Raw genomic sequence first — 16986 nt, 5'->3', positions numbered from 1 at the left:
CTTTTAAAAATATTTATTTATTTAATTCCATTTATTATTATTTTTTCATTTGACCAGAGAGAGAGAAAGGGAAAGTGAGAAAGCAAGCTGCCAGATCCAGGACTCAAACCACAGCCAGCCCTGTGGGAGTTCAGCACCTTTAACCACCATACCACCTGCCGGCCCCTAAAATAAACTTTTTTAAAAAATTAGATATATTATTTGTATTGCCAGAATGTTGGCATGTGCTTACCGGTGAGAGAGAACATGCATCCCTTCCCACATAAGGCATGGTCATGCCACCATCCTTTTTCCTCCATTTCTCCATCTCAAGATTTGGGGAATGCACATGCATCCAGGGTATTTTTCAAACCACTGGGGCCAGGATTTGAGCTGTTAGCCGTGTGGGGTCCAGTGCCCTGCTGTACTATAGGGCTGGCCCATAAAAGAAACAGGTTTAGAGGCCAACCAGTTAGCGTGGTAGTTAAGCCAGCTGGGTCCCACATGACCTACTGTGTGGTTCAAATCCTGGACCCAGTGGCTTCAAAGACATGCCAGGCATGTATACATGTGTACCCAAAGTCCCAAGAGGAATTGTGGTATCATCATCTTCCCTGGGGGCTGCTTTCTCACTCTCCCCAGTCGCCATCACTCCCCAGTGAGCAAATATCACCTATAGCAAATTTTAAAAAGAAAGAAAATAAACAATTTTAGGATGGGGACTAGAAAAGCCTCTCTGAGGGAGGAGCGATGCTCTCGATTGTCCAGGTGTCCGCTTGGACACTTTCATGCCGTTGATGGAATCTGTTTTCTCTCTTTGGGCAACATTTGCATTTTTGTGTACATCAATGTCCCTGCCCTCTCTGACCCGGCCATATGGTAATGAAAGAATGAAAACAAAAAGGGTTTTGGTCCACATTCCTAAGAAGAGCTACTGAAACAGTGGTTATACTGCAGTTCTGAAGAAAGAGACAGAACTAAACTGCCTCCTCTTGAAACAGGTATAACGGTAGAAACAAGATACAGAAAGAATCGACTGTCATCTGGTACAGGAGCTTAAACACCTGTACTCAATGATAAAGAAAGTAGCGGCAGAGCGCTTAGAACAAAGCAGGGAATTGGAAGAGGTAATAGAAACGTGCAAGGCAGACTGGCCACAAAATCCAATTACTGAAGTAAGTGCAAAACAAGAGACAGTCTCACAGAATGCAGAGAAAGAGGGAAACTAAACCATAATAAGAGAAAAAAAGACAAAGAGAGACCAAGAGATACAATCTACACATAGACTATCCAGAACAGAAGACAAATTAAGGAGCTAAAACAACGATTAAGGAACTGGTTGAACCCAATTTCACAGAGTTGAAGAACTAAGTAAATCTACAAGAGGAGAAAGCTCACAGAATACTTTTAAAATTTGATTAAAAGAAAGCAAAAATAGACATATTTTCAAATTTTAAGAAAAAAAAATTTTTACAACTATCCAGACAAAAAGAAGCAGGTAACCTGTCTCTTTAACTTGTAAAAGGCAAAAGTCAGGCTGACGTCAGCTTTTTCTCTTAGAACTCCAAATGCTAGAAGATAATGACAGAGTCTTAAGGGAAAATCATTGAGAGCCAGGAATTGTATAGCTTGCCAACTTATTTCTCAGTGCAGGTAACTGGAAGATATTTTCAGATATGTGGGGTTTAAGAAAACATATCAACCAAGGACATTCCCTGAACATTCTGCTGCTTGACTTACTGCAGCCAGCAGAGAACATGAGTCAAACTAAATGGAGTACGGAGGCAATTGTATGAAAAAACATGGAAGTGTTAAAACTAGTTAAGGAACATTAATTTTTTAATATAATTATTTAATTTTATTTATTCATTTATTTTAATTTGACCAGAGAGAGACAGAGAGTGAGAGAGCAAACTGCCAGATCTGGGACTCGAACCGTGGTTGGCCATGTGGGAATGTCCAGCACCTTAACCACCATACTACCTGCTGGTCCTAAGGAGCATTAATTTTAAATTGTGATACATAAGATGATAAAAATTATTACAAAAATAGATTTGTACATTGGGTCTAAATTTTTGGTTTATGTGTTTTAAACTATGAAGAGGCATGCCAGATGTCATAAGAGGTTGTACCAATAGATACTGTTTTATCCTTAGTATGTAATGCTGTAGATGAAGGTATGCATGTTCTTAATCTAATCCTAAGTATGCTAAAAGTGCTTTGTCGTTGTGGACAGGACTAGTGAAGGCATTCCGAATGTTCATCTGAAAAACGGGGAAAAGCAGCGGGTTTTATGTACCTTATTTTTAATGATAGAGGGGGAAAAAAGCAGCAAGATGATCCATAATGTTCACACTGGTAGTATAAAAACAAGATGTCCAAATCACTGGTTGGGCCCGGGATCGACAAAACCTTGTTTTATGTGCATTTTACTTGGAGAAAAAACATAATTACTGTGTCATTTAAATTTGACACTGAGCTAAGTCTCAACAAAAATAGAATATGTACATCCATTTTTTTGGATTAGAGAAGTGGTGAAAATACAAAATGTAGCAAAATAAAAGCATTAAGGATGCATAAAATAGATTAAAAGAGGTACAGATAAGTTACATTCATAGACTAGTTGAGTATCCCTATTAAAAAGATTCATATTGGTTTAGAAACCAGCCTACAATCTAGGATGTTCTAATTTGTATTAAAACAAAGCAAAAACCAAGATAAAAGCATTTAAAGGCAATGGAAACTGTAAGTCCTGGAAATAGAGCACAATGTTTTTACTACCATCCACGCATAAGTCAAGGTGTTTTATATTTATAAAACAGACAATACAGGATATAACACAAACTATGTAGTGAGTAGCATAGCATTCACATGAGAAGTGAATGTTCCATACCTTGATGTGGTTGGTTGTTTTACTGTTATAAAAAGATACATGTATATTTTAAACATTGTGCATTGAAGATTTGTATTTTATGTACCTAAAATTCATAGAGTAATGCTTCAGTTTAAAAAGAATACATATAGCAAAAATGATTGGACTCTGACTTCAACACTTACAGTCTTTGATAAGTAACTGGGAAGTTGCAAGATGGGTAAAGGGTAGTTACACAGTTAAGAATTGGGTGTGTATGTGTGTGAGTAATATATATTATGTTGTTCTCTTATTTGCATCATTTTCAAATTCTGAAATACTTCTAAATGATATACTAGGATGCAGAGAGAATTTTATTTTATTTCTAAAAAGCACCAATGACCATGTTGCAGATAAGCCTAGGAAAGTAAATAAAGGTTAAACACTGAACAATTTTTAAAAAAAAAAAAGAAAAAGAAAGAAACAGTTCTAAAACTGATATCTATATGCTAGCTAGTGGCATGGTGGTTAAGGTGGCTAGATTCCATATAGCCAGCTGCACGGTTCGAGTCCTTGACCTGGAAGCTTGAAAAAAACACACTAGGCACATGTGTGCGAATGCCCAGAATCCCAAGAGAAATAGGAATTACAGCGTGGCCATCCCCTCTGAGGGCTTCTCTCTTACTTTGTCTCTTTCTCCAACAAGTGCATGTGACTTGTAGCAAAATTTAAAACAAAACACAAAACCCTGATATATAAACAAAGATAAAAGGCAGTATTACCCTGGCTATTGTGGAAAGTAGAAGAAAATCAAGGTTTAAGGTCAGACATACTTGAATTTGAGTCCTAATTCTTCTACGTACTAGCTATGTTACTTAGTCTTCATGGACTTTCTTTTTCTCTTCTACAAAATGAGAGGGGAATGAGACCTACTTTGTTTGGGATGGTTATAATGAAGATTAGGAATAATATCATTAATATATATAGTTAGTAGGTGGTAACAACTACTATTAATAATTATAGAAAAGGACTCACACTTGGCCTGGTGTTTGTGGGAGTTGGATCCCACATGGCCAGTTGCATAGTTCTAGTCCTAGACCTGGCAGCTTAGAAAACACACTGGGGTGGGGTGGAGGGTGAGGGATGCTCCGGGGAGCTTGCAGGTGTCGTGGTGGTTAAGGCACTGGACTCCCACATGGCTGGCCACAGTTGGAGTCCTGGACCTGACAGCTTGCTTTCTCTCTCTCTGATTAAATTTTAAAAATAATAATAATAGTAATAAAATTAAATAATTTTTTAAGGAAAAAAATGCTGGGCACATGCATATGTGTGCTCAAAATCCTGAAAGGAGGGGAAAATGGAGGAGAAGGAATTGTGGCATGATCATGTCCCATGAGAGGTGCTTTCTTCTCCCTTTTTGTCTCTCTGGCACATGACAAAATAATAATCGTAATCACAATCATAGAGATAAAAGCTGGGTGAAGTAGTGTAGGTCTGTGGTCCCAGATGCTTTGAAGACTAAGACAAGGAGGATCACTAGTGAGACCCTTTCTAAGAAGTACCACACACACACACACACACACACACACACACACACACACACACACAAATAATCACTGAAACAAACAGCAAGAAATGAAACTGAATAGATTATTCTGGCATAGGGGTTCGTCTTGAAGACCCCTCCTGGAAAGAGGTAGGGAATCAGGTTGCCTCAGCTCTGTGACAGTGGAGTAGGTAAGGATGTGCTTTGTAGTGCGTGCACTGGTGTGTCTGGATTTGGGAAGGCCTGTATTGACTGAACAAAAGGGAATAGGGCGGTATATTTCTAGACGCGTAACTATCCTTTCCCTCCTACCTGGCTTCCTGTGATGTCCTCATTTTCCCATGCTGCTTTCCTGGCAGGTGGCCGTGAAAAACAATATTGATGTGTTCTACTTCAGCTGCCTCATCCCACTCAATGTGCTTTTTGTAGAAGACGGCAAAATGGGTAAGTATGTCCTCCTGTCCTTCTGCCAAATATACCTTTGCTCTTCCTTTGAATGTCAGGGAGAGCATAGCCCCAGAAGAACAAGTTATTTTGAGATTAAAAAAATGAGTAAGAATATTCTAAACCTTTAGTAATTGCTTGTCACGTATTTGCCTGTGTCATGATTGCTCTTGCTCTGCTGCTGGTCTCTAAGTCACAATGCCTGCTACCCTAGTAATCTGGTCACCCAAGGATATAGAGTAAGAGGTTTAGGGATAGGTAGATGTGGATTTTAATGTCAGCGCTACCATTTATTTCTGTGTGATCATGGCTGAGGTGCTTATTAACTTTACTGAGTTTCCATTTTCACATTTGTGAAGTAGAAACCATTTTTATATGTTAATGAGATAACACAAGTAAATTTAGCACTTAGTCCTGTACCAGGTTCATTCTACCTCAGGAAAAGAATTCAGTAATTTGTAATAAACCATTAGTGCTCCCCATAGGGCTCTTCATATCTCTCTTTTCCCTTACTTACAAAATCACTAGCAAAACTAGCTTATATTGGTAAATGTTAGATTGTATTGTCATTTACATGATTTGATTCTCACAATGTCTCTTTGGGTATGCAGGACATAAATACTGGAAGAAATTAAATCTCTGAAAGGTCACAAATTTGACCAAAGGCACCCAAAGAGGAAAACAGGGAAGCCAAAACTAAACCCTAGATGTAAACTCTTTTCTAGGTGTATTTTAGTGCTATTGATAAGGATAGCACCTCTGCATAGCTAGGCATTGGCTCCGATCCCAGACTGCTCATAATTGTGCAAAAACAGCACCTTAAAGAAGAAATAAACAAGGATCAGAAATCAGAATACTGGGATCAGCAGATGGCATAATGGTTACACCACTGGACTCCCACATAGTCGAACACGGTTCAAGTCCTGGACCCGGTAGTTTAAAACCCAAGTCGGGTGCGTGTGCGTGCATGCCCAAGATCCCGAGAGGAGACTGGAGGAGAAGGGATTGCAGTGACCATCCCCCTTGGGGGGTGATTTCTCGCTTTCTGTCTCTGTCTCTCCAGCGGGCACATGCACCCTATAGCAAAAATCTCTCTTTAAAAAAAAAAATCAAAATACTGACAGATTGTGCACATCCATTCTTCCTCTGCTTCCTCATACAGAGCGCCAGGTCTTCCTTGCAACATGGAAGGATATTCCCAATGAAAATGAACTTCAATTTCAGATTAAGGAATGTCATTTAAATGCTGGTGAGTAATAACTCTGAGTATCATTTTCAACTTAGTAAATCAAATTAGATATTCGAAAGTTTTATCTTTCCTTTATCTACCTCTTCTTTCCATATCTACCAAACTTGGGATATAGGCCAGCCAATAGTGTTGTGGTTAAGGTGGCTAGATACCACCTGACTGGCTCTGCAGTTTGAGTCCCAGACCTGACAGCTTGAAAAACACTTTAGGTTTGTGTACATGCATGCAAAATCCTGAGAGGAAAAAGGAGGAGAAGGGATTGTGGTGTGGCCACAGGGAGTTGCTTTAGGCAAGCACATGTACCCAATCACAAATTAAAAAAACAAAAAAACTTAGAATACTTTCTTTTTAAGGATTAGTTTCTTTCTTTTTATTTTGGAGAGGTTTTTGCTACAGGGCACGTGCGCTCGCCAGACAGACAGAGAGAGATAGAGAGACAGAAAGTGAGAAATCACCCCCCAGGGGGGATGGCCATGCCGCAATCCCTTCTCCTCCATTCTCCTCTCAGGATCTTGGGCACACACGCACACGCGCCCAGCGTGAATTTAAGTCGCCGGGTCCGTGACTCAAACCACAGTCGACTACATGGGAGTCCAGCGACATAGCCGTTATGCTAACTGCTGGTCCCAAGGACTATTTTTTTTAACTTTCTTTCTTTCTCTCTTTCTTTCTTAATGAATGAATGAATGATTTGACCAGAGAGGGACAGAGTGAGAAAGCAAGCCGCCAGGTCCAGGACTCAAACCACAGTCTGCCATGTGGGAGTCCAGCGTCCCCAACCACCACGCCACCTGCTGGCCTCCAAATTTTGGATATTTTCATGTAGCTACTAGATTACAAGCTAACAGACTTAAGAAACTAGAATGATCCATCTAACCAATTCTTTAATAATTGAAGATGTATTAGTCATGTTGAACATTTTAAGCATCAAATAATTGAAGTGGCACTTGATGAATTAAAAGGATCGTTTTTTCTTTTATATCAGCCCTTGGAATTGGAGGAAAGATGGCTTTCTTTCTGTGGTTCTGTTTTTAGAATCTCACCTGTGTTTATAATTAAGGACTGCATCTCAGTTGATTAAAGCCTACTTGGTAACCTTTTTCCTCACTGGCTTATGTCAGCTTTCTTATGATGGTACTAACTTCTTTAATCACTGTTTAAAACCCTCAAGCCTTTAGTAGTTACTTTTATCACTATTATTTTATTTCTATTATTTTTAAAATTTTATAGAACATAAAAGGGATAACCCACAAGAAGAAACAATAGCAGTTCTCAGTCCTAGGGGTGGAGTGGAAAGAGCCCTAAGTTGTTCAGAGTCCGCTACTCTTTTTCTTTCATTCATTTTTGAAGTTAGTACAAGCACCGCCTAGTGAGACATAGTCGTTCTGCATTCCTTTCTCCTCCATTTCTCCATCCTATTGGTATTTTGAGCATGCACACACAGGCTCTTGGCATGTTTTTAAGGTAGCTGGGGCCAGAATTCAAACCCCAGTCAGCCATGTGGGACCTGGCTTCCTAAACCACTAGGCAGTGGATAGCCTTCGGTACAAGGCTTCATGCGTTTGAATGAAAGTGAACTTTTGCACTTGGTCAGTACCTCCTATTTTCATTTACCCATTATTTCCTCCACCATATGCTTGTTGTTCTCATAATAAGTTTGCAGCACACTGACAGTCTCTCACTGCATGCTAGGGAGAGGAGGCAATGTGGTAGTTCCTGAATAACTACTTCCTGAATAACTTTTTTTTTAAATTTGCTATCGGGCTTATGTGTTTACCAAAAAGAGACAGAGATAGAAAGAAAGCACTTCACAAGGGTAATGGCCACACTACAGTTCCTTCTCCTTCATTTTCCTTTTGGGATTTTGGTCATACACACACACACAGCCCAGTGTATTCCACAGGCTGCTAGGTTCGAGACTCAAACCAGTGGTCAGCCATGTGGGATCCATCTCCCTTAACCACTACACCACTGGCTAGCCTGTAGTAACTCTTTTAAATGAGATGGTCCTGTAGACCCTCTCTGAGACATCCAGGAGGCTGAAGCCCTGCTTGAACCCTCAGAAATAAGACAGACTAGCATCTTTGAGTATAAAACTTCAGATAGAAGGTTTGTCTCTGATGGTTATCGAATGTCTTTTGACTGTTTGGAGACGTATTTGAGGAAAGTGTCTTCTGTAATTTCCAATGTAATAACTAGTTCATTGAGTCTTTTCATTTTGCTCTATACTGTAAGTACATTTCAGCATTATGTCTCTCTTTTAGAAGCTTACTGGTCAGTATCCCAAACCTCATTTAGTGAGTACAGGAGGTTGAGCAGCTTTGTATAGTGGAGGCTCTTCAGAAAGCCCTCAGGTGCAGACCCACAGTGGCTAATGGCAGGAAGTACAGTGGCTGTTAGAGAAGCTCTACCCAGCTAGGAAGAGACCTGGCCCTGGTTGTAGTCACCCTCCTGGTAGCTGGTCCATTGGGAACATTTCAAATAGTATATTTCTGAGAGTACTTGTCCCTTAGCAAAAGGGTTCTGTGGTCAATTAAAGTTAAAAATATTTATATAGGCTCACCAATGGCGTGGTAGTTAAGGCAGCAAGATACTGCATTGTCAACTCCACTGTTTGAAACCCAGACTTGGTACCTTGAAAAACACACTGGGCATATGTGCATGCATGCCCAAAATCCCAAGAGAAGAAATGAAGGAGAAGGGATTGCAGCCTGACTATCCCCTCTAAGGGGTGATTGTTTGCTCTCTCTCTCTCTCCCTCTCCCTCCCCAGTGAGCACACATGCCCTATAGCTAAGGGAAAAAAAAAAAAAGTTTAAAAATGGTAGCATGGGGACCAGCAGTTGGCGTATTGGCTGTGTCGCTGGACTCCCATGTAGTCGACCATGGTTCAAGTCCCGGACTCGACAGCTTAAACTCACTGAGCATGTGTGTGTGCGTGCCCAAGATCCCGAGAGGAGAATGGAGGAGAAGGGATTGTGGCATGGCCATGCCCCTGGGGGTGATTTCTCTCTTTCTATCTCTCTGTCTCTGTCTTTCTGGCAAGTACACACACCCTGTAACAAAAACCTCTCCAAAGAAAAAAGGAAAAAATAATGTAGAGTGTAGGGTCCAGCAGGTGGCATGGTGGTTAAGAGAGCTGGACTCCCACATGGCTGACCGTGGTGCTGGTCCTGGACCTGGCAGCTTGCTTTCTCTCTCTCTCTCTCTCTCTCTCTCTCTCTCTCTCTCTCTCTCTCTCTCTCTCTCTCTCTCTCTCTCTCTCTCTCTCTCTCTCTCTCTCTCTCTCTGTTCCTTTCTGGTCGAATTAAAATAAACAAATAAATGGATAAATAAAGTAAAATAAAATAATTAAAAATATATATGTATGGCATGTAATTTGCCTCTCTTAGAAATTGCTATTGCACATTAGCACATTAAGAGCTTTGAAATGTCATATGGTAGGGGCTTGCAGTTGGCATGGTGGTTAATGGTGCTGGGCTCTTACATGGCCGACCACAGTTCGAGTCCTGGACCTGGCAGCTTGTATTCTCACTTTCCCTGTCTCTCTCTCTCACTCTGTCCCTCTCTGGTCAAATTTTAAAAATAAGCAAATAAAATAAATAAAGTTAAGTTTTAAAAAATAATTCTTAAAAAAAAAAAAGAAATGTCATACAGTAAAAAAAACTATTTAACCTGGTGTTAACTGAATTTATTTTACCGAGGAATTTAATGTCACTAAGTGCTTATTATTAACATCTTGTAGAATACCATTGTTTCTTGAACATGATCTGGGAAACTCTTGGGCTATAGAGAGCATAGGAGGGCCAGAGTGTTTAGATAGTAGGTTTGGTTTCAGAGGACCTGTATGAAAGGGGCATGCTTTGTCAGAAAATAGAAGTTTGGGTGACTGAGGGTTTTATTCTGTCCTGCCAAAATAGTAGAAAGAAAAAGTCCTTTTGCTCCTGACTTGGAGTTTTGAACCCTATTGCACTGTAGTGTATATGATTTTGCCAAAGAAGAAATGTCTGGCCTTTCTCCCAGTAGGGCTATGTCCTCTGATTGAGTTTCTCAGAACAAATTTAGTTTTGATCAATTCTGTCATGGCCTCATGCCAATCTGTCTCTGCCTTGGGTACTCCAAATATCATTGAATTGGTTTTCCAATGAAATACAGTTTTGTGGTAGCGTAGCACACAGAACTAGAGGTAAACAGCCACTTCATTTTCTCCAGGAGCCCAAGGCTATCATTTTTCTACGTGGAACCACAGCTAATCTTAAGACCACTTCCTGCACCTTATCTTTCTAGCTCTTCTTTTGACTCCACCCCACGTTCTGGAGTGCCCTGGCCTTTCCATCTCCTTCCAGTCTGGAGGGCTCTATTAACATGAGCATTTTCAGGTTTAGTGCCTTCTGATTCAACACCCTGGGTCTAGCTGAGAGCTAAAAATACCATCCTTTCCAGCTGATCTGTCCTAATCACAATAGCACCAATGCTTTAAATAACTTTTCTGTGCTAGCTTAGACATTTGACAGATGGAACCAACACTCTGAGGGCTACAGGAAGTCACAGGCTTGAAGGACTTACCAACCTAGCGTTGAGCTTTTATTTTTGCTCTTTCATTGTTCTCTAGAAAATAAAGAAACCCTCTTCTCACATTTTAATAATTAATCAGCTCTTAATAGAAAGTATATATGATAGAGTGTTTATGGTGCCACAAGTTGTATAAATACCAGAAAATGTTAGAAGAGAAAGGTGCTAAGAGATGAGACTGCCTACTTCCTAGCACTGATTACCTTTACAGGTGTCGAGAGAGCTGCAGGAATCTGTGCTGCCACTGCATTTGGGTTAGCACATGTCTGGGACCACTATCTTAAGTGCTGAGAAGTATTGGGTCATCAGAAAAGTCATGCTATGTTTTCCTGTTTTTCTATGTAAAAATGCGTCATGACTTTTCAGACAACCGGATAGTTGCATCTTCAGCCAAATTCAGAAAGGAATCTTTGTGACAAATAGTTCTACAAACTCTTTTTTTTAATTGCCAGAGGGTGCATGCACTCACTAGAGAGTGAGAGAAAGCATTCCTCAACAAGACATGGTCACAGTGTAATCCATTTTCCTCTATTTCTCCTTCCTGTCCGGATTTTGGCCTTACCTATATGTGTCCCATTATATTTATCAAGCCCCCTGGGCAGGAATTTGAACCACAGTTGGCCATATGGAACCCAGCTCCCAGCATACAACCCTTAACCACTGTCCAACAAGCCAGCCCCAAACCTATTTTTAACTGTTTATTCTCTCTGAGAATCACAGAGACATGGGGTATCTGTTTTCACTAATTAGGCACTGTAGTGAGAAATAAATATTTCTCCTGGTGTGTGGACTAGATGAGGGTGAATTCAGTTTCTTTGTTTTATTGTTATTTTCTCCCCACCCTTTGGAATATTTCAAAATCAGAAAGTCTTTCCCAACCAGTACTTCACTATAGTTGTTTGTTCAAATGGTAAAATGCATTCTTTTCTTTTTCTTTTAAAGAATTATTTACTTAATTTTATTTATTTATTATTATTATTCAATTTGACCAGAGAGAGAGAATGAGAAAGTAAGCCACCAGGTCTGGGACTCGACCCACAGTTGGCCATGTGGGAGTCCAACACCGTAACTACCACATCACCTGCTGGCCCCAAAAGTGTTCTTTTCAAAAGCAGTCATTATGTTTTTCATTTTGCTAGCGAATATTATAAGGCCTCAAATGCAAACTCTCCCAATTTCCACTCTTCGATCTGAGTAGCTTCTTCACCCTTGTTGCAGCCAAAAGAGGTATGATCTTAGCTAAAGCAGAAAGATGTTGAAGGGAAGAGCACATCCACATTTTCTAAGAAGTTAGGACCTTAGATCCAATGAACCAATTTTTTTATAATTATTTATTTTATTTTATTTTATTTATTCATTTATTTTAATTTGACCAGAGAGAGAGAGAGAGAGAGGGAAAGTGAAGAAGGAAGCCACCAGGTCCAGTATTCGAACCACAGTCAGCCATGTGGGAGTGTCCAGCACCTTAACCACCACGCCACCTGCTAGTCCCACCAATGAACCAAATTTGATGGAAGGAGACAAATCAGAAGTGACATCTTAAAGTAAGTATAACCATATTTAACCACTTTTTTTTTTTAAAAGAGATTTTTGCTGTAGGACACGTGTGCTCGCTGGAGAGAGAGGCAGAGAGACAGAAAGTAAGAAATCACCTCCCTGTGGGGGGTGGTCATGCCACAGTACCTTCTCCTCCATTCTCCTCTCAAGATTTCAAGCACACATGCACATGTACCCAGCGTGAGTTTCAAACCACAGGTCTGGGACTTGAACCGTGGCTGGCCACATGGGAGTTCAGTGCCTTAATCACTACACCACCTGCTGGCCTCTGACCCCATTTTTTATTCTGTGCTTTGGGCCAGTCTCAGTGACCTATGCCTCAGATGATATCATCAACACACACTAGAACATTTAGCGTTGCATTCTCAGTCTTAAAGTCTCATTACTATAAGAGTCCTTCATACTTCCAAGAGTTCAAATGTGTTAAAGGAAGGAAGGAAGGAAGGAAGGAAGGAAGGAAGGAAGGAAGGAAAACAAAACAAAACAAAACTGTAATCTTGGTAAGAACTCTATCCCAGTCCACCTGGGAAGCTTTTGTACACCTGGCCTCATTGCCCTTATTTTTTTCTTTTTGTTCTTTTTTAGGTTTTTGTCATAGGGCACCTGCAGTCACTGGAGAGAGATGGGGACAGAGAGGGAGGGAAAATGAGAAATCACCCCTTAGCGGGGATGGCCACACTGTAGTCCCTTGTCCTCCATTCTCCTCTCAGGATTTTGGGCATGTACAGACCTGGCGCATTTTCAAACTGCCAGGTCTGGGACTCAAACCACAGAGTTGGCCATGTGGAAATCCAGCACCTTAACCACCATGCCACTTGCCTGACCCCCTGTTACCATTCTTTTTTTTTTTTTGCCATTGGGTGCATGTGCTTGCCAGAGAGAGACAGTGAGAGGGAAAAATGAGAAATCACCCCCTGAGGCGGCGTGGTGACCATGCTGCAATCTCTTCTCTGGGTTTTGGGCATATATGCAAATGTGCCCAACATGAGTTTCAAGCCACCAGGTCAGGGACTCGAACCGTAGTTAGCCATGTGGGAGTCCAGCACCTTAACCATCACGCCACCTACTGGACTCCTATGGCTGTTCTTAATCATTGTGTTTAGCAGACTGATTATTTGGAAATCTGAAAATCTTCACACTCAAACCTAATGTCTAAAATGTATAAAAACTGACTCACATACTTACATAACAGAACCTTCCCTCCATTTAGTTGCCTACTCTGTGTGTGTGTGTGTGTGTGTGTGTGTGAAAAGAAAGCAGTCCCAAATGGGGCCTGGTCATGCTCCAGTTCTTTTTCTTCCATTTCTCTATCTTATGTGCCCAGCATGTTTCTCACGTTGCCAGGGCAGGGATTCAAACCCCGGTCAGCCACATGTGATCTGGCTTTCCCTGCATAGCACTTAGCTGCTGTGCTACAGGGTCAGTCCAGGCTTTTGTTAGAAGAATACAGCCAGCCATTTAGTAGAAGCAGAACCAAGTTCCTATCCAGAGTGCTTAAAGGGTACATTAAAGCTACATCCAGGGACCAGCAGTTAGTGTAATGTTTATGTCACTGGACTCCCATGTAGTCGACCGTGGTTCATGTCCCGGACCCAGTGGCTTAAAACTCATGCTGGGCGCGTGTGCGTGTGTGCCCATGATCCTGAGAGGAGAATGGAGGATAGGGGATTGCGGCATGGCCATCCCCCCTGTGGGGGTGGCCAAAAGCTTTCTGTCTATCTCTCTCTGTCTGGCGAGCGCACGCACCCTTTAGCAAAAACCTCTCCAAAGGAAAAAAAAAAAAGCTACATCCATTCAACCTGCTTATTCTACCTGCCTTTTTTCTAATTCTGGAAGGAAAGAGGGAGTGTGTGTGTGTGTGTGTGTGTGTGTGTGTGTGTGTATGTTTTCATTTCTTAGTCTATCATCTCTCACGAAGATGGTGAAACCACTAGAAGTCTATAGGAATCGGGGCCTTGCTATGTGTATAGTCTTAAACGTGTTTGTGCCTGTGCAATAGGCTGGCTCAGCAATTTCCTACTGTGTGTTCTGTTTTCCTGGAAAATGGGCAAGAGCCTTGAGAGTTAGGAGTGGCTTTTAAAGCAACAGGACCAGCAATTAGCGTGATGGCTATGTCATTGGACTCCCATGTAGTCGACTACAGTTCGAGTCCCAGACCTGGTGACTTATACTCACGCTGGGTGCGTGTGCGTGCATGCCCAAGATCCCAAGAGGAGAATGGAGGAGAAGGGATTGCGACGTGGCCATCCCCCCTGGGGGATGATTTCTCGCTTTCTGTCTCTCTGTCTCTGTCTTTCTGGCGAGTGCATGTGCCCTGTAGCAAAAAACGTCTCCAAAACAAAACAGAAAAACAACTTAAAGCAAGCACTTGCGTGTTAAAGACAGTCCTGTCCAAAGGCATTAGTCCTGTCCCAGTCCTGACCTGAGACCTGTCACACTGCCTAGCAACCCAGTCTAAGCTGCAAGAATCCTTCATTCTGGGAACCAAGGAGACAGCCAGAACTGCCTGGCCTCTCACAAGGTAAATAAATTGAGAAAGCCCATTGACGGGACAGAAGGTGGCATGGTAGTTAAGGCCCTAGATTCCCACATGTCTGATGGTGGTTTGAGTCTCAGACCCAGTGGCTTGAAAATCATGCCGGGGGCTGGCAGGTGGTGTGGTGGCTAAAGGCGCTGGACTCTCACATGGCTGACTGAAGTTCAAGTCCTGGACCTGACGAAGTGCAGCAATGAAAACTTTCAGTATCCCTAAGCTTAGAGAGCTTACCGTTTAGGAAGTTACAAAGACCATTTCTTGTGGCAACCTTTTCCTAAAAAGTGTATTTGAAAGTGACAGATTTTTTTTTTTCCCCATTGGGCACATGTGCTTGCTGGAGAGAGGCAGAGAGACAGTAAGAGGGAAAGTGAGAAATCACCTCCCCGGGCTATGGCATGCCACAATCCCTTCTTCTCTATTCTCTTCTTGGGATTTTGGGCACACACACCCATGTGCCCGGTGTGATTCAGAAACATGCTGGGCACACAAGATAGAGAAGTGGGAGTCAAGCCACTAGGTTCAGATTCAAACCGCAGTCAGCCACGTTGGACTCCAGTGCCTTAACCAGTATGCCACCTGCTGGTTCCAAATATGACAGATTTTTTTTTTTTTATATGGGGAGAACTTAGTTTCTAAAGTAGGCATGAGTAATTTGAATTTTCATCAGAAATGAACATAATAATTAGTCAACAAAGAAACAACCCTTATCATCTCTGTTCTTAAAATTTCTTTTTCTCTGATGCTGCAACATCTCACAAGGAAAGATTTAATTCTGGAATGTGGTTTTTTGTTTGTTTGTTTTGGTTTTTTGTTTGTTTTGTTTTGTTTTTTCTTTTTTTTCTTTTTTTTTTTTATTAATTCACTTTACACCATCACAGCACACAAATAAATTTTCCATCCAAAATACACTGTGCATTGGCTCAATCAAGCACATCCACATACATGTTCTCAGCAAATAATTTTCCAATTCTTACGTCCTGCATACCTTGCCCTTTGTCTTGCCATCCCTGATTCCCCATCCCCCACCCTCTGCTATGTCCCATCTTCCTCCCCCATTGTCCCTGGCCACATTTTCTTTATGTACTTATCTGTTAACAGACATTTAGCTTCTATAGCTTGGCAATGATTAATTATGGTGCAGTGAACATGAAAATGCAGATACCTCTTTGAGATAATGATTTTAATTTCTATAAATACATATCCAGTAGTAGTATTGCTGTACCATATGATAGTTCTATTTTTAATATTTTGTGAACCCCCAATACTGTTTTCCATAGTGGCTATACCAATTTATATTCCCACCAACTGTGTATAAGTATTCTCTTTTCTCTGCTTCTTCACTAACACTTGTTATCTTTTTTATTCTTTCTTTTGTTTCTTTGTTTTTTTAGACTTTTGATATAGGATGCATGAGTTCACCAGAGAGAGACATTAAGAGAGTAAAAGTGAGTAAAGATACTCCAGTGGGAGGACCACACTGAAATCTTCCATTCTTCTCTCAAGATTTTGGGCATGTATACACACATGCTCAGTGTGCTTTCAAGCCACCAGGTCCACGTCTCAAACCACAGGTTTGGCCATGTGGGATCCAATACCTCAATCACCATGCCACCTGCTGGTCTGCCTTTTTTATTTTAGCCTTTCTAGCATGTGTGAGGTGATATCTCTTTGGGGTTTTGGTTTGCATTTCCCTAATAATTAATATTATTGAGAACTTTTTTTATAAACCTGCTGGTCATCTATAAATCTTCTTTAGAAAAATGTCTGTTGACTATTTTTTAAACTGAACCATTTATTTCATTGAATTGAGTTGTAGAAATTCCTGAGATGTTTTGAGTTTTGACCCCTTAAAAGATATATTTTAGCAAATATTTTCTACCAACCTATAAGTTGCCTCGCCGCCTCGCTGGTCGCGGGTCCTGGGGGTGGCGGGGGCCTGCAGCCGGCCCATGTGGGCCGGCGCAGGGCCCCTCCGCCTTGTTTTTGATGCTATAGTCACAAGAAAGCCGAAATACCAACCAGTTCTTGCCCTGAATTGGTGATTATGAAGACTTCCACCGTGCCCAGCAGCAGATGAAATTTCAGGAAATTTCAGGGCCTAGTAGCAATTATATAACTTTATATGACTTTCCATCTTTTTCACTCTTGTTGACATAGTTTGTTTCATTCATTTAGCGGCATTAATTCATTATTAATTTGATATTCCCTGAAAGCTTCAGAAATCACTTGCCTGTTTTCAAAAATAGTAAGAAT

The 16986-nt window shown here is 41.2% G+C and overlaps 1 protein-coding gene across 1 annotated transcript in view; it reads left to right on the top strand.

Annotated features, from left to right (window-relative positions):
- Positions 1-16986, top strand: part of AP2B1 (adaptor related protein complex 2 subunit beta 1) — a 179822-nt gene that overhangs the window by 157596 nt on the left and 5240 nt on the right. The window contains exons 19-20 of the mRNA XM_006154420.3: positions 4736-4820; positions 5983-6069. Of these exons, the coding sequence (XP_006154482.1) occupies positions 4736-4820; positions 5983-6069 (172 nt within the window). The remainder of the gene's footprint in view (positions 1-4735; positions 4821-5982; positions 6070-16986) is intronic.

The sequence above is a fragment of the Tupaia chinensis genome, unplaced genomic scaffold, assembly GCF_000334495.1.
Source record: "Tupaia chinensis unplaced genomic scaffold, TupChi_1.0 Scaffold000407_4, whole genome shotgun sequence".
Taxonomy (NCBI): domain Eukaryota; kingdom Metazoa; phylum Chordata; class Mammalia; order Scandentia; family Tupaiidae; genus Tupaia; species Tupaia belangeri.
The sequence above is the reverse complement of the archived record's forward strand: the minus strand, read 5'-3'. Positions and strand labels throughout refer to the sequence as shown.